Consider the following 23,003-nt stretch of genomic DNA (forward strand, 5'->3'; position numbering starts at 1 on the left):
TTTGAAATTTAAGCAATCTGCCATCACTGCAAGCTTCTCTTCCTGCAGCAAATTGGGCTTGTTCCAGGCTACCTTCTCTGAAAGATACATAGACCATGCTTCATCTGTAGCTGTAATAACAATCGGAGAACAGGCTGTGCAGAGCACAGAATCGATAGGCAGTGTAAACAGGTGACACAGAGAGGAGATTGGGCCATAAAGAATAGGTATGAAACTGCTCTGATTCCCTATGCTGGAGTGGGTGCTGTCAGGGCACGCTATTTATCCTGCTGCCAGATCATTCTTCTGTGGCTAATTGTATTTTCCCACCTGCTAATGAGCTCCAGATCTCCGGCAAGGAGCCATAAAAAACCAAAGAGCCCCAAGCCACACCAGGATAAAAATAAAAGAAAAAAGTGGGTCAGCAGTGGCATAAGAAAATTAGGCACCTGGCATGACAGTGGAGCAGAGGCCTTTTCCCAGGGAAGGGAAGTTAAGCAGTCAGCAAAATTTATTCCTGGAGAGCTAGCATGCTAATTTTGGGCAGCTCAAGACCACGTTTACTCCAGCTCCCGCAGACATAACAACATGGATCCATAAAATCATGAAATCTTTATTTCCCTGTGCAAACTTTATTGCACAGATAGTCTGCTGTAGTTTTGCAAGGAACATTATGAAAAGTACACATAACCAGCGTAAAGAGGTGTTTCGATTCACAATGGAAGATAAGCTGTTACACAGCACTATGACAATTTAAAGAATTATTTGGCAGATAGGTGAGTGGAATGTGATAAAAGTAGAAGCTTAACTTTTTAAAAAATCATGTGCTGGTTTTCATCTGCTCTTTGTGTTATCCGCTAGTTGTATAATTAATGGGTGGTATTTGACAAAGTCATGCTCAGACCAGACCTACTGACATCAGCTCCTTAGAAATGCCAGCTCTGCTTCAGCATCATAAGATGACTTGGGCTGCATACGCACAATGCTTTATTCTGCAATCACTGGTGGCCAAGTACATTTTTCCTACATAATCGGCACACAATCTAAATTTATTGCATATTTCTTACCCCTGAAAAGAGCTTTTTGGGAAACTGGTTTCATTTCAAAAAATAAAAGCTCATTGCAGACTGATTCTGCACTACCCTTCAGTGTGTCCATTTGAAAACAGCTGTAGAGCCCCCCAGCAATGAAAGCCGTGTAGCCACACTTGCCCAGTGATGTTTTGGGTGGGTGCATACCAAGATGGCAATAACCACTCCTTTCTACATTCACCTGGGGCACATGCAGGGAGGAAAAGGGGGGGGATAACCTAATCAAAGGGTTTTCAAATGCATATCTCGTGACATATGTGTATTGAAATAAGGTACATTTTGGTGGGGGGATCTGAGTCAAGAAGTGCTTTGCAAAATCCAGAGAAGTGTGAAATCTGAAGGATAAGCTGCATCCTGATCTGCATATTAGTAGTCCAAGAGAATTAATCAACACTCTCAAGGAACCAACACACTTTTCACCTTAAGGACAGATTATGCCCCCAAATGCATAATACCTAGACCAATACAAGTGACGCTTGAGGTGTGGGAGATTACTAATTTTTGGAAGTGCTTTGAGGATGGAAGAGTGATGTGAAGCTGAAATGCGAACTGACAGACCCAATGAGAGAATCCATGAAAGGAAAAGTTCCTGGTCCCCCCACATCCATTTTCAATTGTGTCTACCACTCAGTGTGATGACACCCTGCTGATTAAGTAGACTTTTGTAGAGGAAGAGTTATCTGTAAACTATTGCTTTGTGGAGAAGGATGATACCTGGAATCCCAAGCTTCTCTGTCACCCTCAATTTAATGTTACCATGGATATCCCCTTCATGGATCACTGCCCCCTTCATGGATCACTGCCCCTTCATGGATCACTGCCTTGCCGTGGCGAAGGGGCTTGAAGAACTCAGAGAAGCTATGAACTATGCCGAGCAGGGCACCCAAGATGAACAGGTCATAGTGGAGAGTTTTGACCAAACGTGATCCACCTGGAGGAGGAACCGGCAAGCCACTCCAGTATCCCTGCCAAGAAAACTCCATGGACAAAGACAACAGGCATATAAAAGATATGACGCTGGAAGATGAGCCCCTCAGGTCGGAAGGCGTCCAACATGCTACTGGGGAAGAGCGGAGGGCAAGTACAAGTAGATCCAGAGCTGATGAAGCGGCTGGGCCAAAGCCGAAAGGACGCTCAGTTGCGGATATGCCTGGAAGCGAAAGGAAAGTCCAATGCTGTAAAGAAAAATATTGCATAGGAACCTGGAATGTAAGAACCATGAACCTGGGTAAGTTGGAGGTGGTCAAAAATGAGATGGCAAGAATAAATATTGACATCCTGGGCATCAGTGAACTAAAATGGACGGGAATGGGTGAATTCAGTTCAGATGACCATCATATCTACTACTGTGGGCAAGAAACCCATAAAAGAAATGGAGTGGCCCTCATAGTCAACAAAAGAGTGGTGAAAGCTGTACTGGGATGCAATCTCAAAAATGATAGAATGATCTCGATACGAATCCAAGGCAGACCTTTTAACATCACAGTAATCCAAGTTTATGCACCAACTACTTGTGCTGAAGAAACTGAAATTGACCAATTCTATGAAGACTTACAAGACCTTATAGAAGTGACACCAAAGAAGGATGTTCTTCTCATTATAGGGGATTGGAATGCTAAAGTAGGGAGTCAAGAGATAAAAGGAACAACTGGCAAGTTTGGCCTTGGAGATCAAAACGAAGCAGGGCAAAGGCTAATAGAGTTCTGTCAAGAGAACAAGCTGGTCATCACAAACACGCTTTTCCAGCAACACAAGAGACGACTCTACACATGGACATCACCAGATGGGCAGCATCGAAATCAGATTGATTATATTCTCTGCAGCCAAAGATGGAGAAGCTCTATACAGTCAGCAAAAACAAGACCTGGAGCTGACTGTGGCTCAGATCATCAGCTTCTTATAGCAAAATTCAAGCTTAAACTGAAGAAAGTAGGAAAAACCACTGGGCCGGTAAGATACAATCTAAGTCAAATCCCTTATGAATACACAGTGGAAGTGAGGAACAGGTTTAAGGATTTAGATTTGGTGGACAGAATGCCTGAAGAACTATGGATGGAGGCTCGTAACATTATACAGGAGGCAGCAACGAAAACCATCCCAATGAAAAGGAAATGCAAGAAAGCAAAGTGGCTGTCCAATGAGGCCTTACAAATAGCGGGGGAGAAAAGGCAAGCAAAATGCGAGGGAGATGGTGAAAGATACAGGAAATTGAATGCAGATTTCCAAAGAATAGCAAGGAGAGACAAGAAGACCTTCTTAAACGAGCAATGCAAAGAAATAGAGGAAAGCAATAGAATGGGAAGAACCAGAGATCTGTTCAAGAAAATTGGAGATATGAAAGGAACATTTCGTACAAAGATTTCCACAATAAAGGACAAAAGTGGAAAGGACCTAACAGAAGCAGAAGACATCAAGAAGAGGTGGCAAGAATACACAGAGGAATTATACCAGAAAGAAATGGATGTCTCGTATACCCCAGGTAGTGTGGTTGCTGACCTTGAGCCAGACATCCTGGAAAGTGAAGTCAAATGGGCCTTAGAAAGCACTGCAAATAACAAGGCCAGTGGAAGTGATGGCATTCCAGCTGAACTATTTAAAATTTTAAAAGATGATGCTGTTAAGGTGCTACACTCAATATGCCAGCAAGTTTGGAAAACTCAGCAGTGGCCAGAGGATTGGAGAAGATCAGTCTACATCCCAATCCCAAAGAAGGGCAGTGCCAAAGAATGCTCCAACTACCGCACAATTGCACTCATTTCACACGCTAGCAAGGTTATGCTTAAAATTCTACAAGGAAGGCTCAAGCAGTATGTGGACCGAGAACTCCCAGAAGTGCAAGCTGGATTTAGAAGAGGCAGAGGAACCAGAGACCAAATTGCAAACATGCGCTGGATTATGGAGAAAGCTAGAGAGTTCCAGAAAGACATCTACTTCTGCTTCATTGACTATGCAAAAGCTTTTGACTGTGTCGACCACAGCAAACTATGGCAAGTTCTTAAAGAAATGGGAGTGCCAGATCACCTCATCTGTCTCCTGAGAAATCTCTATGTGGGACAAGAAGCTACAGTTAGAACTGGATATGGAACAACTGATTGGTTCAAAATTGGGAAAGGAGTACGGCAAGGCTGTATTTTGTCTCCCTGCTTATTTAACTTATATGCAGAATTCATCATGCGAAAGGCTGGGCTGGATGAATCCCTAGCCGGAATTAAGATTGCCGGAAGAAATATCAACAACCTCAGATATGCAGATGACACAACCTTGATGGCAGAAAGTGAGGAGGAATTAAAGAACCTTTTAATGAGGGTGAAAGAGGAGAGCGCAAAATATGGCCTGAAGCTCAACATCAAAAAAACGAAGATCATGGCCACTGGTCCCATCACCTCCTGGCAAATAGAAGGGGAAGAAATGGAGGTAGTGAGAGATTTTACTTTCTTGGGTTCAATGATCACTGCAGATTGTGACAGCAGCCACGAAATTAAATGACGCCTGCTTCTTGGGAGAAGGGCAATGACAGGCCTAGACAGCATCTTGAGAAGTAGAGACATCACCTTGCCAACAAAGGTTCGTATAGTTAAAGCTATGGTTTTCCCAGTAGTGATGTATGGAAGTGAGAGCTGGACCATAAAGAAGGCTGATCGCCGAAGAATTGATGCTTTTGAATTATGGTGCTGGAGGAGACTCTTGAGAGTCCCATGGACTGCAAGAAGATCAAACCTCTCCATACTGAAGGAAATCAACCCTGAGTGCTCACTGGAAGGACAGATTGTGAAGCTGAGGCTCCAGTACTTTGGCCACCTCATGAGAAGAGAAGACTCCCTGGAGAAGACCCTGATGTTGGGAAAGATGGAGGGCACAAGGAGAAGGGGATGGCAGAGGACGAGATGGTTGGATAGTGTTTTCGAGGTTACCAGCATGAGTTTGAGCAAACTGCGGGAGGCAGTGGAGGACAGAGGTGCCTGGCGTTCTCTGGTCCATGGGGTCACGAAGAGTCGGACACGACTAAACGACTAAACAACAACAACAACAACATGGATATTATATTTTTGAGGAACCATTCTGCAACATCATGGTAGTTTCTGCAGTTACCTGGGCACCTAATTCTCCAGTACAGTTCCAAATTGTTGTGTTAACTAAGAGAGAGTGGAGATCTGCCGACAGTTTATCTTTAACCACGGCTTCTTCTATGAGACAAGAGTACTCAATAACTACTTTTAATTGGAAGAACTTTAGGGGGTTTGTTAAAACAAGTAAAATAGGTACTGCTGGACCCCCATATTGGCTGTTCCCTTTGAAAGAAACATACTGTGATTTGAAAAAAAGATATATTCAGCTTAAATCTGTAGGCTATGATGCCAGAATTGAACAGCATAATGTAATGGAACCTCATACCATAACAATGGGTACAATTAACAAGCAAATTGATCCTCTAATTTGGAATGCCATGACTTTAAATTATATAGAATATCCAGTTGTGGGATCCCATGTGCTTAAATTGAATCAGCCTCAAGAGATTACTTTGTAGCCTCAAAATTCTATAATCCTGGCCCAACTGCACTGGCTGCCAATTCATCTCCAGGCACAATTAAAAGTGCTTGTTTTGACCTATAAAGCCTTAAACAGCTCAGGACCGCAATTCCTCAAGGATGTATCTGACCCAGACCCTGCAACTATAATCTAAGGGCCTTCTTTGTGTGCCCAGAAAAGTTCAAAGAATGGCAACACAGAACGGGCCTTTTCTGTGCCTTTGTTACATATCTTTAGGCACCCAGAAAAAGCATTCTTCTTCTTCCAGGCCTTTGGCTAATTAAACAAGCTGTGGTGGGGAATATTGTTTTCATTTGTTATAATTGTATGTGCTTTTGTGTTATTATATTGTAAACTGCCTTGCAATCTTTGGATGAAGTGCAGTATGGAAAGTTAATAAATAAATAAGATAAAGAAGAGATGCAGATCAAGTGGTTCATATTTGCAAAAAACAAATTCTTGAAACATTTCAGGGGGAGTATATTCATGGTCACACATTGGGGCATAGATGGTAATGGCCAGATGACAATGGGAATGGGTCTATCTTGTTAGGGGCAGCTAACATTGCCACAAAACTCCAGTGATCTGCATGCGGCTTTCATTTCATATTATGCATCTGTGCAAAGAGAGGATCCTGCTCTAGAGAGCATGTATAATGAGAGTAATAGTTTTTTCTTCTCCTGCAACTGCCCCCCTTTCCGTTTCTTGCTGAGCTGGAAGAAACCTCCTATCAGTTCTATCTGAGAAGGCAAATCAGAGAGTGTTTAATGCTGAGCAGCAGGAAACCCTTTGAGAGCCTGGGGCAATTTCCTGCACTGTATGCAATGCTTTTCACTCCAGTTTAGCTGTTATTTTCCCTCCAGAACTTTGGGGGGAAAACACATTATCTTGCAGGAGCATATATGCATTGTAAAAGCACAGAGCTTTTGAAGCCTGGATGTACAAAATAAAATTAAAACCATGCCCGATTCTGACTGACCTTTAACTGAGCAGCCAAACACGTTCTTTGTGCCATTACTTGAAAGGACAAAGTCTTTCTCCAGAGATCTGCAATTGCTCCTCATATCACTTGTCACACAAATACAGACAGACAGAAACAGCATCATCCACAAATTGTTCTAAGAAATGCACAGACAATTACTGTGTTGCCAGACTTAACTCACACTGGGGAATTCTGTCTCCCATGTGTGATACATAGTCTTTGGCTCTGTATACATCAGTGGTTAATCTCAGCGGTTGATTTGGATCCAGTGTGTTCCCACTTCTGCCCTGAACACATTATGTTAGCCAGGATCCACAGGCACCTACAGGCAGAGTTTCTCGGAAAACAACCACCCCCCTGTGTTTTTTGTGTTTATTGTGGTTTCCCACAAGCCAGCTTCATTCTGATTTGAAAAAAGTTTTACTTATTCAATGCTTGGCGAATCTGAGGCGTGAACAATGGAAACATTTGCTGGGGGTGGCCCTAAATATCTGGTGTCTGTAGTGGGTGTGAAATACCACTTCTGCCTTTGACATACAGTGTGGGATAATTTCACTTCCAGAACACTACTCATAGAATCGTAGAATTGTAGATTTGGAAGGGATCCTGAGAATCATCTTAGTCCAACCCCCTGCAGTGCAGGAATTTCAACATGCAGTTCCCCATCTTATCTAATTTATCTATCTGAAACCATACTGGACACTGCCTAGCTTTGCAACTGTGCTAGCAGTTTTATTGATGCCTTTCTGGGTCAAAGGAAAAAGGGGGGGAGGCAGAGCAGCCTTTCCTTCTCTCTGCAACCCCTGCCCCTGCCCCCAATTGCAAGCCTGATCAAGGTGGGAGCAACTAGTTCACTTTTATCTGCTGCTTTAAACAGGATCAGTATCCTGTTTCCATCCCTAGTCCCAGAAGAGAAGGGCTAGGAATGGGAGCAAGGCTGAGCATCAGGAGGAATTACATGTTCATTCCTCATAAACATCATAAGCAACCAAAGCAAGAACCCTCTGCTTGCTCAGTCTTGCTTCAGCCTTATACCAAGTCAGACCATTCTTCCATCTAGTTCAGTATTGCCTACATCAGGACTGGGAGCAGCTCTCCAAGGTGTCAGGAAGGGGAGATGCAAGAGACTGAACATGGGACCTTCTTCCATGCAAAGCTGATACTCTGTCACTGGTCCTTCTCGAGAGAAGGGGGAAGATTGTCTGCCATGATGGCAATGACATCAATAAAACTACTTTGCCCACTGAAAATACGCTGCTGAAATAAATAAACAGGAGTGGACTTTTTGATCTCAGTTCAGTTCTGCTACTGAAAACAACTCCCTTGACTCATAATATGCTCAAAGGAACCCTCTTCTTCAAAATATCTGTTTTCCATCTGGCTCTTCTTGGTAAATCTTGGGTTTCTTGTTAATATACACACACACACATCTAAAACTTGCAATTCTAGTATGTATGTATGTATGTATGTATGTATGTATGTATTTATTTATTTAAAAAGGGTGGCTGGTACCCCTTGGAATCCTAGTAAGTTATGAATTAGATTCAACAAGCATGAAGTTTGTCTGTCCCTGCCAAGGCTGGCACTTCCATGGGGTGATCTGACTGCCTCCCCCTCCCTGCTGTTGCGCCACTGCCACTGGCGCCACAACACCTTTGCAGTCGCTGCTAACACGGCACTATCATGGCTTGCACTGCATTGTGGCAGCAGAAGAGACGCAGCTGCAGGTGAGGTGCAGTTGTGGTGGTGGGGCCAGTGGCAGTGCAGGCAGCAAAATAGGCTGGATTCTGCCAACCACAGCAAAACAGGCCCAGGCCACCCTGGGCCCCTGCTCTAGATCAAACAATAGGCTGCTTTTTAGGGCTGTGGAACTGTTGCAGCCAAAACTCAGATCCCAAACCAAATCAGTCCAATTCATGTCAACCTGAAATTCAGCTGGAGGAGGTTGAAGTAGCCCTGAATTGCACCAGGTTGGATCAGATCCACCTGGAACAAGCCAGGATGGCCAAAAGTTGGGTGATGAGGAAATGGGGTAATGAAGGAAACACAAGATGTCTGTGTCTCCTCCCCTCTCCACTCTCAGCCACATGCTTAATTGTGGCTTAAAGCCCTAAATAAACATTGTGCAAGCCCCCTTTATTTGATTCAGGGCATTGATACAGGTTGGGTCATTGCTGGATCATCCTGAGTCAGATTGGGACCACCTCAAAATTCAGGTCCCAAACTGAATGGGGGCTATGCTATTTTTGCCATGATTTATACATTCCCGAGTAGAATCAGTGCTTTTCAGTATATGGTTGGAAGGGGGCCCCATTTTTCTTTTGGCACTACCACCACACTGCTAATGATTCTAAGCTTTTCAGGCTACTGACCTGAGATGTGGTAAACGTCTGCTCCTTAGCTCTCTGACAGCCAAACATCAAATCAGATAATGAATTCTACCATAGAAGATCCCACGCTCATTTCCATCCCAGTTAGAGGCCAAGTGAGAAATCTGTATTCCGTGCTCGGCACAGCACATCGCTACTACTAATATTCAATGAATAATTAAAGTTTTTAAACTCACTTCTGCCTTTCACACATGTATTATTAAATGGCTACTAGAGAGAACTAGACCTGCTTTTACTGCTCATTACTACTAACACCTTAACTGAGCACAGAGGGGGGGAAACATATTTTTATCATCTTGTCACATAAACTGCAGAGCATATTGCAAAAATAATCTGCATGGGGATGATACATGCACTCAGCTTTTATGCCACCATTTATATGAAGTATGCACATGAATGTCTGCCATCGGGCTGGCAAAATGGTTGTCCTGCAGTTGTAGCTAAACCATATCAACCATCCTTAGTGAGGACTGTAAGCATAAATTCCATCTTATCTCACATATAGATACTGAAAACTCTCTGCCAATCACAGCTTTCCAGTAATCCAGTATGACCACAGGCAATATAAACGTATTTTAATATATAAATAAATGTGGACTGGTTGAATTGGGTGGCCACACAGTACAAAGATTCTCTGAAACAGTTTCAAACCCAACAGCTTATATTCCAGGAGAAGGGTTTCTTTCTAGACTTACAGGTTCCAACCAGAGTGATTTCTCTGTTCTTTGCCATCATCCGTAGAGGATAGCTACCCAGACCCCTCTAGAAAATTCTGTGGTAGAGGTCCTGAAACTGACAGACTCTTGCCCAGATCCAGACCCTCAAAGGAAGCAGCTGCACTGTTCCCTGCCAGAGGCAGAAATGACACTTTACTCATAGAAATTTCTCAAAGCTACTTACGAACCGACCAGAAATACTAAAACCTATTACAATAAACATAATCAATGGTTCCCAGCTTAAACATACTACTAGAGGCTATGCAGAGCCACTGTACAAAATCTACACAGAAAAGGACGATGGTTTTGTTGACTCCAAGTAAAACTGCTAGTGAAGTTCACCAGCTTAGATACTGACCTCATTGCTCAAAGGAGAGGTGAGAATTACAAGATTCAGGGGTTTATAATTGTCACTTCAAAAGGAGAGGTTGGATGGGCATCTGTCATGTATAAACTAGTTGAGATTCCTGCATTGCAGGGGGTTAGATTAGATGACCCTTGGGGTCCCTTCCAATTTTGCAATTCTATGATTCTATGAGAGGCCCCCCAAATTCTTACCTGTCTCGGATTAAAATCCAACCTGGAGAAGAATTTCCAGTGTACTCATCTATCATTTCCAATGCCTCCATACACTCCCACCTCCCACAACATTTACCCAGCTGTGGCAGCAGCTGAACAATCATATCCAGCATTCACTATCCTCTCTTTTCCATCAGGCTGTTAGTGCACAAGGAAAAAAGGGCTACTTCAGACATGTAACTTTTCCCATTTCCACAGCAATTCCAAATTTGATATCCAAAGCTATGGCTCCAAAAGTCAGCTATTATGTCCCCCTCCTTTAAAAAACAACAACAAACATTACTTATTTTCCCGTCCAATCCAATGTGAGCTAAGAGAAGTAGACCCCCTCACTAATTCTATGGCATTTCAACAAAATAGATTTCTTTACTTAGGAATCTGGAAACGAGATGACTGTTTAGGGCTTTTAGATCTGTCGCCTTGTCTAATCGCCACCTTCCTGTTCAGCATGTGCTTGTTCAAGAGCAATCATTTTTCTAAAATCGGTTTTCTGAAACTGAATCCAATCAGTCAGGCCCAAGCAGCGCACAATGAGAAGGCACCACAGAGCTGCTTTCAACAAGCAGCTGCATTTAAATAGATGCATACATCAAACAATGCGATTAAGGTATTTCCACATGAAATAGGGGTGGCATTAGGCTCAGCAAGGCAATGAATTTCCAGCCTAAGTTGCCTAAATGGATGCAGTCAAGCAGCTTTGGCTTGCGATCATTAGTCCTCATCATAATACCATTCTTACTTTAATAAAAATCCATCACTGTCGATGAGGAGTGGGGAGTGTGTGAGTGGGTAGATCTTTAGCAGGCGCTCTGTTCCGCAGCAGGAAATCTAGTGGATACATTCACAAAGCAATCAAGCTATTTACCAGCAGGAGCGGAGAATCTCAGACCCAGGGCCAAATGTAGCCCTCCCAGCTTATTAACCAGGTGCTCAGAATTCTCCCCAGGCTCCACCCCCTTTCTCCAAGCCACACCCCTCCCTGGCCCTGCATTGCAGCCTGCTTGGGTGTTTTTGCCTGTCTTGGACTCACAGCTCAGTTGTTGCTTTATTCCAAAAATCACTACAATGCCCAAACATTGATCAGGCTACCAGGCTTCCTCAAACTCGGCCTTCCAGATGTTTTCGGCCTACAACTCCCATAATCCCTAGCTAGCAGGACCAGTGGTCAGGGATGGTGGGAACTGTAGTCTCAAAACATCTGGAGGGCTGAGTTTGAGGAAGCCTGGGTTACATGGTTCAGAAGTTCATAGCAGAGCTCTAAGGAACAAGCTAGATGCATGCTAAGATTTGGTTCCAACATTTGATGTGTAAATGAGCTTCCCTTTGGAAGAGCAGTCATCTGTGTGGTGGTTGTCCTGAGCCACAGGACTGGGCAAGCAAGCAGGCACTCCTGCAAGTAGGTTGCATGGTCTACTTGCATGGTCTCAGCCATCACAACATTCTTCGAGAAGGAGTCAGCATAGCCAGCTCACTATCCAATTTAGCTTCAGGAAGCGCAATCACATCAGGAGGATCTACCATGACATTTGGGGCATCTGATGACACTGAGTTGTGACTGTCTCCAGGCAACTCACCGAGCCTCTCCCTAGCATCCAGATCAGCACCTCCCAAACCACAGGGCCCTTCCCCTAGATCCAAGCTCTGCATTCTCATCCCAGTCCTCCTCCTGCTTCAGAAAAGCCCTACAAAGAAGTCTCAATGGGACTCATGAAAAGGGTTTGCCTTCTGAATTGGCCACCAAATTAATTTTTAATTCTGATTTTATTTTATTTATTAGACTGATATACTGCCATTCATCATAAGATGTCAGGGTGGTTCACAGAGTTTAGAGGCCAGATCTGTACAGGGTAGCAAAAGATCAGATCCATTACATACTAGGATCACTTCTCCTTCAGAGCTAATCCCTCCAACATTTGGCGCTTCCTTTGAAGTTAAGTCACCTAGTGTCATGATGATACAAGGCAGAAACAAAGCTCAGTACCTTGCCCAAATCAGGGATCATGGCTTTGCTCAAAATACAAACAAACTGCAATCAATAAGCAAAAAAAAACACCAACCCTTAGCTACAGAGCAAACCAAACCTCAATCCCTTTTTTCCTGATATGATTCTGAGTCAGCAGTCATGGTTTGTTTCCTTCTAGCAAGGGAAGAGAGCGTCAGGAAGCAAATCACACAGTAAACTATGTCTTATGGCTTGCTGTGACATGCAAATATGATGAATATCTAAATATACTGCAAGCCTTTCCTATCCACAGAATGCCAGCTCCCCCTATGCAAAATCTTCCCAAAACTGGGGCTATCTTCATTTACAGCAACTGTTCTCCTTCCTAGGAATCCCCTGATGGATCGCACCCATGAGATCACTTGTGGAAACTACAACTATTGTAGGAAAGTTCTGCATTCTCTCCAAATATGATATTATTATTGTTACGTTTATCTTCATATGTACCTGGCTGCAGGTTAGCAAGAGATAAAGGGGCTGAATGCTCATTGATTGTTTGGAATAGTCACACTGGGAGATATAGGTTAGTTGTGAGCAGTGATAGCAGGGATTATAGGATTAGAATTGTTTTATCTATAGCGGGGAATGGCAGAAGTGGAACAGGGGTCTACGTAAGGTCATACATTAGCAAATGCAGCTGCAGTCTTACTCTTCTGCATCTTCCCTCATATACTTGATGCACAAATTTACATTGCTAAAATTAAATTGAAAAACATCAATGTGTGGCCCAAATATGTCCCACAGATGGTAAAATCAGCAGCTTCTGGATGCAGACGGGATTTTGAAAAGAATCTACATAGTGAGAAGGCCTAAAGCAATTTTCTGTGCTCATATGTAAAACTGAATGCAGTGCATTATTGGTTTATTATGTACCACATTTTCCACAGAAGTAGTACAGAGAACTTGATAAATAAATACATAGATACACACATAAATAAATAAATAATCACCACACATGGGAGTACTTCTGTAAGTACCGTATTTTTTGCTCTATAAGACTCACTTTTTCCCTCCTAAAAAGTAAGGGGAAATGTGTGTGTGTGTCTTATGGAGCGAATGCAGGCTGCGCAGCTATCCCAGAAGCTAGAACAGCAAAAGGGATTGCTGCTTTCGCTGTGCAGCGGATGATCCCTCTTGCTGTTCTGGCTTCTGAGATTCAGAATATTTTTTCCCCTTGTTTTTCTCCTCCAAAAACTAGGTGCATCTTGTGGTCTGGTGCATCTTATAGAGCGAAAAATACAGTAATTCCTACGTATGGACTCATTAATATAGCCGTAAGCGGGGTGGAGCAAAACCAGAAGTATTGCAACTTTTAAAGGAAATGAAAGATGGAGCAGGCTTGTTTTCTTCTGCTCCAGAAGGCAGGACCCGAACCAATGGATTCAAGCTAAAAAAAGGAGATTCCAAATCAACATTAGAAAGCACTTTCTGACAGTATGAGCTGTTTGACAGTGGAATGGACTCCCTTGGAAGATGTGGTAGGCTTGGAGGTTTTTAAACAGAGGTTGGATGGTCATCTGTCATGGATACTTTAGCTGAGATTCCTGCATTGCAGGAGGCTGGACTAGATGACCCTAAGGATTCCTTCCAACTCAACAATTCTATGATCTGGGAAACAATCTGTGTGCCTTTCACAGAGCTCGCTATGTGCACATGGCCCTCCCACTTTATTATGCACAGAAGCAAGTTTAGAACACAGTTCCTATGCCAAAATGCAGGGAAGGCTCACCAAGCTTGATTGCCTTAATGCCAGACCATGATGGGCAGAAACCAAGGGCAGAAACACAAACTGTAGAGGCATTACTGCAGTGTGAGATGCAAGTACGCCACAGACCTGGATGGAATTGAGATCCAAATCAGGAGATTAATTTGCCCAAGTTCCACAGCTCTCCCCATCGAAAGAAAGAACTTCTCTTTTAAATGATGTGGAAAACAACTTGCATATGAAAATGACAGAAATGTTTTGTTGTTGTTTTTTTGCAAATTGGATGGCTACAATGCAAGCATACCTCTGAGATGGGAGCATCATTTGCCTTTATTCCCCGCAGACAGGCGTTTATTATGCATCTCTCTTTCTCTAAATTCCAACCACACTTCGAGACACATGCTAGACAGCAGAAATGGGATTTAGGCACCTGTGGTAAACTAAAGAGGCTCCCCCAAGCCTGTGAATAGGAAGAGCACCAGAGCAGCTACTCACTTTTAATTGCTCCCTGTAGCATGGAGCAATTAGGGAAGCAAGTCTCAGGCAGAAATCCTTTGAAGTCCTCATATCCTGAACTCCAACTGCCTGCAGCTCCATAGCTCTCGGTTCAGATACAGCAGAAAACAGTGGGACAGGTTTTTGGCATGCACAACACATTAATGCCGTTGTGTGCTAACTATGTTCATGACTGCCCACCTCTGAAAAATCTAAATTCTACATTGCCATGTTTAGATGACTCTGTGTGTAGCAGAAGCTCATCCTCCACCCAACGGCATACTTGGGAATGACCCATGCTGACAATGACAGAAGCAAGTAGGTCAGGTATAGATTCATATTCCTAGATGCATATTCCTAACAGCAAAAGCACACACATTGTACCGCTGCTTTTTAAGGCTGAATACATTTCAAGACTTTATTCTTGTTGTTCTTTGTATGCAGGTCCCAGTCTGAAAGAACATCAAGTGACCCCTTTGCCTTATTTGGCATAATTGCATAGCAGCGCCTATAAAACATGCCTGAATTGCCAATAAAAATGCCATTTACCTTCCTGCTGGAGTGGTACCTATTTATCTACTTGCACTTTGACGTGCTTTTGAACTGCTAGGTTGGCAGGAGCTGAGACCGAACAACGGGAGCTCACCCCGTCTTGGGGATTCGAACCTTCTGATCGGCAAACTGAAGAGGCTTAGTGGTTTAGACCACAGCGCCACCTGCGTCCCACGAATTGCCAATGCCACTCATTTTAAAGCCTCCAGGAAAAGCTCTCTCTCCCCCTCTTTATTAAAACACATTTATTCAAAAGTTACAACACAGCTTCATCCACTGCCATAATATCACCATAATATCACAGAATGATCACTCCACTCCTCAGTCCCATGTCACTGTCATGTTGGCTCACCAAATACTCTCAGTCTGGTTTACTGGACATTTTAAATTAATATATCCCCTCCACAGCACCTCTGTGATGATGGTGGCATTAAAATATCCTGTTCTTTTTCAATAAAAGAGAAAAAAGGAGACCAAATCATGCCAAAGGTATCTTTCTTGGAGATGCCTTTGATTAGTTGCCAATGGTATGTGAGGCATTCTAATAAAGCAATGCTCCAGGTGTTATTAATCCAAGCCTTTATTGGTATATTAGAGGCTTTCTTCCATCGTTGGGCAATAGCTAGTTTAGCTGCTCTGAACAGGAAGGAAATTAATTCTTTAGATTTAAGGGTAGAATTTGGGGCCAAATCTAGCGATAGTAAGGCAATTAAGGCAAGGAGAGATAGATTGTTTAGTGGTTTGGGGGGGAGTCTGATTCAAAGCTGTTTACAGCTTTAAGCATTAGAACTGTACCTTCAAATAGACAGAAAAATAAACTTGTAACTAGGTACAGTTTGTGGAAGTGCCAGATACCAAAGCTCCTCACATTCTCCATCAGATGAAGTTTCAAGGAATAAAGCCATAATATGACTTCTAATCTTAACCAAGCTTCGCTGCAGCAAAGACGTACATATGGTGGTAATCTCTCCAAGTCAGGCTGCAGGCTGAAATAAGTTGGAACGGGCAGAAAGCACTCTTGACAAGAACTGCCACCTGCATATACAGCACCAGGCCAGAAATGCAACAGAAATTACAGGCTGCAAAACTGAGTCAACAGCCAAGGAAAATACCAGTGATGACCAAATGGCTACCCACGATAAGAAAATTTGTGGGATTTGCAACTTGAGTCAGCCCTATGACTAACACAAATAAAGAATTAACCCAACTAAAGAACACTTCCAGTTCCTTAGAATTAAAACTTAAGAATCAGTTTTAAAATCCAAAAAGTAAAATACAAGAATCATGGGAACATTCGTCGATTTCTGAGGTTTATTTACTACTTGTTCTGGCAAAAAGGCATGTCGCTACAGTATTCCCACCGGACACAATGAACAGGTTAAAATGTAAATATCATAAGGCTAAGCTTCAGCTGAAAGCCCTAAGCTTGGGGGATGGGGGACAGACAATAGTTTTATACCTTAGTGAGCAGAAGTTCTCCATAGTTTGTTATTGCCCAGTTGACACATCTGAGTGAACCATACTGTAGTTAATGGTACACCACAAGAGCAGAGATGACTCCTGCTTTGCTCCTCGCCTAGCACAAGCAATAATACACAATGCCTGGAGTATCCTGACATCTGAACCAGGAATAGTGGTTTATTTTGCTCAAACTCTTAACTCTCAATAACACACCTTGGCTACACACCATGGTTTGTTTGGAGCAACCCTGGTTTGAACATAAAGCTAAGCCAGAGGTCATGTTTATTGTTCCCACCGACAGCAAGGGAGAAGCAAAGCAGGAATCACCTGCACATCCATGATAAATCATTAGCTGAATCAGATTTTGTTGAGTTTTGCATCCCATTTAAAACGCAATAATAGCATAGGAAGAGCCCCGCTAGACCATGCCAAAGACTCATCTCATCCACCAGCCTGTTTTCACAGTGGTCAACCAGATACCTATTGCAGCAAAGCAACTGCACTTCTTGCAGGGCGAAGACCCTTCTCTGCACATGGAACATTGAGAACTGTCGCAGAGATTTCCACTTGGGAGTTGCATTTGCCTGGTGTCATTTTCAGAGGCTATTTCAGGTACAATAAGCACAAATGGGAGAGTGCCTGCAGCATCCCAGCAAGTTCTACCCAGCCACCCCATGCACATTCGTTGTAGTTTCTGAAAACACTACTATGAGAACAACTGCAGACACTGATAACTCTGTCCATGCATTTGGAAACCCTGAAAAAACAGGACTACCAAGCGAGCAGAGAAAAGCTGCCCATGTGTACAATCACATATGTGGGAGTCATTTCAAATATTACAATGAATGTCTGTCATTCAGGGACTAAGCCTGCTGCTGCAATGCTGCTCACCATTCTCCACAATGCACATTATAGGTGTGAAAGGGGCTTGAGTCTGTCTCAGAAAGGAGGTTTATGTTGAGGAAAAACTCAAGGGTTCTGAAGTTTGTGCATCTTTTTTCCTAAGGTACACTCGCAATTTGCCAATGCCTTTCTTGGCTTGGGCAGCAGGAAATCACCCTGCAGCCAGGCTCTTCTTTGAGACTTGGCAGGTGCCAAACTTCATGTGCTCATGTGAACTCCACCCAGCAGGAGACAGTGTTGAGGCAAGAACCTATGTAATGTCGTTTCTTCCACCTTCTCCAATCATTAAAATGGCCTTTTGCAGAGAGGAGGAAGGGATGAGGGTCTGAGGTTCATTTTTACTGAGTTCAGTAAGTGGCTGGCTTCCCCCTCCCTCTGTGCCCAGTGTCAAATACCTGCTGGCTTTATGCAGCTGTTAAGAGCATTGAGAGAGCATGCTCTGAGAAAGAATTCTAAAATAATGGTGGTGTTCTGTCTCTAGAGTACATCTGAGTACACCCCTCACACCTGGAATTTTGAACAGACTTGAAATTCTGAGAAAGTACCAAGGGCACCAGTCACAAAATGGATGCTGTGTATAGGAGAAGCCAAACCAGTGTAAACAGCAACTGAACTGGAAGAGAAAACAATCTCTGCTGCACTGTAGATTTCTGAGGAGTATTTATGGGGACTTCTTGCAGGTGCCATAGGAGGTACTTCTGGACACACGGGTGACTCCTGCTCTAAACCTCTCAACATAAAAAACTGAACCTTCTTCAGAAGTCCAGTTGGTAGCATCTTGCAAGTCCTCAGAAGGTCTGGAGATGCAAGAAGTCTAATCCTGCACACACACTTTTAGTCACAGCGCTGCAATAAGAAACAAGGGCAGATTCAAGAGAGATTGTTTGGCTTACCTGAATGGCTTCTGTGGTGTGATGAGGCTAGAGTCAGCCTTCCCCATAGCGTTATAAGGCAGAGAGAGAGCACCAATACCCCTTTGCTCAAGCTTCGGATGTCCCTCTCACTCATTCTGCCAAGGAAAAAGAAATTGCATTAAGATCCACATGTCACGGATCAGAAAAATCCCAGCATCTCAGACTAGATCAAGTTGCTGTTTCTGGAACAAACAAGCTTTATTTTAATATATTTCAGCATTTCAAAACTAAACGAGTGGAGCATATGGCACAATTGGGGATCCTGATAAACCAGGATTTACTTTCAAGCAAATGTAAATTAAAGTCCCGGAAGACCTTTCCCTCTGAAAGTGGGAAGGTCAGGCCAACATACATAGGGAGAGGTATGTCCAGAGATGCTGGGGGCAGGGCCTGCATCCAGGCCTGAACATGGCCATGCCCTCACACAGCCATAATAATAATAATAATAATTTATTATTTGTACCCCACCCATCTGGCTGGGTTTCCCCAGCCACTCTGGGCGGCTTTCACAGAGACCAAAAATACACTAAAATGTCAGACATTAAAAGCTTCCCTGAACAGGGCTGCCTTAAGATGTCTTCTGAATGTCAGGTAGTTGTTTTTCTCTTTGACATCTGATGGGAGGGCGTTCCACAGGGCGGGCGCCACTACCGAGAAGGCCCTCTGCCTGGTTCCCTGTAGCTTTGCTTCTCGCAATGAGGGAACCGCCAGAAGGCCCTCAGTGCTGGACCTCAGCGTCCGGGCAGAACGATGGGGGTGGAGACGCTCCTTCAGGTATACTGGGCCGAGGCCGTTTAGGGCTTTAAAGGTCAACACCAACACTTTGAATTGTGCTCGGAAACGTACTGGGAGCCAATGTAGGTCTTTCAAGACCGGTGTTATGTGGTCTCGGCGGCCGCCCCCAGTCATCAGTCTAGCTTGCCGCATTCTGGATTAGTTGTAGTTTCCAGGTCACCTTCAAAGGTAGCCCCACATAGAGAACATTGCAGTAGTCCATAGCACACAACGACTATGTTTGTATTTTCTCTTTTCACAAGTAGTTGTATAAATATAGTCCAAATAACTTCGGAGCAAAATGAGCTTCTTTTTGGTGCCAAAATAAGTTGGTCCAAAATTCAGCCCAGGAAAAGGGAATTGGTGGCATAAAGGAAGATCTGTGTGTTCCAAATAGATTCCTGCCACTTTAAAAAACACACCATTTTTCCAAGATTCATTCAGCAACAACAGGCTTTCTTGTGAAATAATAGAAATAAGTATTTGAATAATGATACTTACCTCCTACTGGGGCTTCACAGCTATTGTCTGTGCATTGGCCAATCTCATATAGACTCGGTATTTGCAAAGAAGGGCAAACATCAGGACATCTAAAAAATGAAAACAAACAAACAAACAGCTACTTAAATTTACAGTGGACAGCGTCTGCCTAAAAGCACCAGTGAATCATACTGCCCAAGACAAAACTCTAGAATAACACATACAGTAGCTTGTAAACAGAGGCTAATCCTCTTTGCAGAAACAGTGGGTTTATTATTATTATTATTATTATTATTATTATTATTATTAGTCCCTCTCCTGCCCTCCTCATATTTCAGCTAACATCATTGGTGCTTATTTTACAGAGGACAGTCCTCTCTTTGAAGGGTTGAATAGAACACCTGAACAGAAATCTGGGAAGGCAGGAAAGTGATAAAAGGGCAGAAGATCGCTGCTGAAGGAAACCAAAGACCTGCCTAGTCCAGCATTCTGTCTTCCTTAGCTGCAAGACTGTCAGGTATTATTCTTCCCTTCTTCCCTTGAGGACAGTGGTGGCAGCTATTTTTGCCAGGGTAGCCCACTCATAGGATAAATGGGACATTTGCACTGTGTCACGTTCTGTGAGGCAGATTGGGGAGAAGAGGATGCACCAGGCAGCTTGCTGCTAGGAACTTTTTCCAGTTCCTTCTGGACTCTACAAAAAGACTGGCTGAGAGCAGCAGCTAAAGGGCAATAGGTGAAAGGGGCGTGTCCATTCATGTAACTCCAGCTGGAATACATCTATATGGGGATCACAGTCAAACTGCTCTATATTTGGATGTGAGAAATGTTAAAAATGGGCCCTTGTGGAAGTGATTTTTCCCAAAACAGGTTGCGCTTATTGTAAAGTGCATTTCTAGCACCTAAAGTTCTTGCATTTTGTTTCCTTTCTTTTTTTGCTTGCTGTCCAGAGCGCCAGATCCTACGGCAAGCCTATAGCTGCCATCCATCCTCCAACCACATCCAGACACTCACACAGGACATCCACCGCTTTCACTGGTTCAGATTTAAAAGAGAGGTAGAGCTGGGTATCATCCGCATACTGATGAACACCCAGCCCAAACCCCCTGATGATCTCTCCCAGCAGCTTTATATAGATGTTAAAAAGCATGGGGGAGAGGACGAAACCCTGAGGCACTCCACAAGTCTGAACACTCAGGGGTCTGAACACTCATCCTCCAACACCATTTTCTGGACACGGCCCAGGAGGAAGGAGCAGAACCACTGTATAACAGTGCCCCCAGCTCCTCTAGGCGGTCCAGAAGGATTTCATGCTCAATGGTATCAAGGGCCACTGAGAGATCCAGCAGCAATAGAAAACAGCTTTCACCTTTGTCCCTAGCCCACCGGAGATCATCAGCCAGCGCGACCCATGCAGTTTCAGTCCCATGAATGAGGATGTAGAAATGTTAAGCAAGAAGTTGCAGAGCATAGTCTTCTTGCCTGTGCAGTCTCCATTTACCAGGGATGGGGGGGAAATGACAATTCACAGCCTTGTATATCACCTGCTGCGATTTAACGGGGTCCAGAGTGAACAACCACAGAAGCTGTAAAACTTTAGTGCCCAATCAGAATTTATTAACAGGGAGCTGGAGAGCGAGTGTATGTTGTTTGTGGTGATGGAGAGCCCTTCCTGGGCACAGGGCCAGCTCACAACTGTTCCTTGTCAAAACATAACACTGGATCTCTAATGATTTATCTGTAAGCATTTTAATCTGTCGTTCTATGACAGCAATTCTTAAACTCTTGTTTTATTGTGGCCCACTATTCTAATTTGCTTGTTCTTCAGGAATCACAGTACAGTATTTGCTATCAGGCTGCCTGAAAGGCTTCTTGGATGAGAACTAATCTCCTTCCAAACTCTGAAACGGCTGTAGCGAATGCACAGAAGGGGGAGCATAGTTTGTGTATGCACCATGTTACTGAGTTGTATTTGTTAAGCAAGGCCAGTAGTGGGGGCCCGATCCATTACAGTGGATGAGGCATTGCCCTACCACCTGCCCTCAGAGAGCCCTTCCTTGCCTGCTTTCTTACTTAGATGTAGCCCAGGGTATGGCAGTGCCTGCTGGTTTCATCCCCCACAGACTCAGTGTTGCCCTTGTTCAATTCATCTGTGAGGAGCATGGGGACAAAATTAGGGCCACATTAGCAAGAGGGCTTGTTGCTTAATATGAGAAGAGCTATGAGTCTCAATGGATGCCGTTTACTTGATGACCAACTGCACCATCCCCTCAGTAGAGATGCTGGAGGATTCTGACAAAAACAGCAAAGGGAAGTGGAAAGGCTGCAGGTTGTATGTTCACCTGTGGTCAGGAACGGAACTCCATCCAGCCAATATAATCTGTATTCATTCGCATTGATGTTGTTTTAAATATGCAAATGATACATAATTCATTACTTTGAATACATTGTTTTTGACATTTCCTTTACATTGAAATGAATGCAAGTTACACGAATAGTTTCATAAATTGCATAACTAATGTTAACTAGCAGATTGTGAGATGGCTAACACAGTATTTGGCAGAAACTGAACTGCAGCAGAGCAGAAACCATGTGGATTATGATGAATACAGGTTGGATTGGAACTTGCTGCCTTCTTATAGCCCTAGTCCCCAGCGCCTGCTGTCTTATAGCTATGCTATTATGGTGATGCCATGGACTGGCTGGATGCAGAGAAGTGGTGGGAGGCACCAGCCAGGGTTTGCAAGCCCCCTCCACAGAGGCTGGCCCCTCTCACTGTCCTCGGAGCTTGCTTACCGGTAACCTCCTCTGCCTGACATCCAGACAGACCAGGGAGATTTTGATAGGCGACATTTTCCCAAGTGTGGAGAAATGCACACCGCCCTCCTCCTGCTTCCGCAGGGGAAAGAGAAGTAGTCAGAAATCTATTTACATGATGTTTATTTCTGACATTACAGCACTACAGACAAACACGTCCTTTCAGTTCAGTTCTTCCAGCATGTCTGACAAACTTCCTGTACATGCGCACACAGAAGGTTTCAAATTACACTCTTCACAGAGACTTTTCCAGCCTGTGAACTTCCTGGGAAATTCTTCTTTCCCACAGATAGGCGCATCATGTGATGCCAACAATCTGGCTGTTTGCAGCTGTGATGTTTCCATATACTGACACCCCCATGGGAAGTAAGGCCCAGAACCAGGGGAGTGGTGGTGTGACAATGATGAGTAGTCAGAGGGAGAAGGAGCAGGCTGTGAGGAGGAGGTGTCAGCAGCAGGTGACAGGGTTTAGTGAGCAAGAAGAGTCTGTGACAAAATACAGTTCAGAGTCTGAGGCTGAAGCAGAGGCTGGAAAGGAGGGGGTCGAAAGCTTGCTGAAGAATCCAGGGAGCCTCCCCCTCCTGCTGAGACCAGCTCCCCTTCCCCCTTGGTCTCCAAGAACACATAGAAAAATGA

At 43.8% G+C, this 23,003-nt stretch overlaps 1 protein-coding gene across 2 annotated transcripts in view; it reads right to left on the reverse strand.

Annotated features, from left to right (window-relative positions):
- TAFA3 (TAFA chemokine like family member 3) overlaps positions 1 to 23,003 on the reverse strand; it is a 101,823-nt gene that overhangs the window by 45,827 nt on the left and 32,993 nt on the right. For both annotated transcript variants that reach the window (XM_083745458.1, XM_083745459.1), the window contains exons 2-3: positions 19,572 to 19,660; positions 18,276 to 18,391 (exon numbers count right to left, since the gene is read on the reverse strand). In XM_083745458.1, coding sequence (XP_083601584.1) covers positions 18,276 to 18,390 — 115 coding nt within the window. In that variant the 5' untranslated portion in view covers position 18,391; positions 19,572 to 19,660. The remainder of the gene's footprint in view (positions 1 to 18,275; positions 18,392 to 19,571; positions 19,661 to 23,003) is intronic.

Source organism: Podarcis gaigeae (assembly GCF_964106915.1).
Source record: "Podarcis gaigeae genome assembly, chromosome: 6".
Classification (NCBI taxonomy): Eukaryota; Metazoa; Chordata; class Lepidosauria; order Squamata; family Lacertidae; genus Podarcis; species Podarcis gaigeae.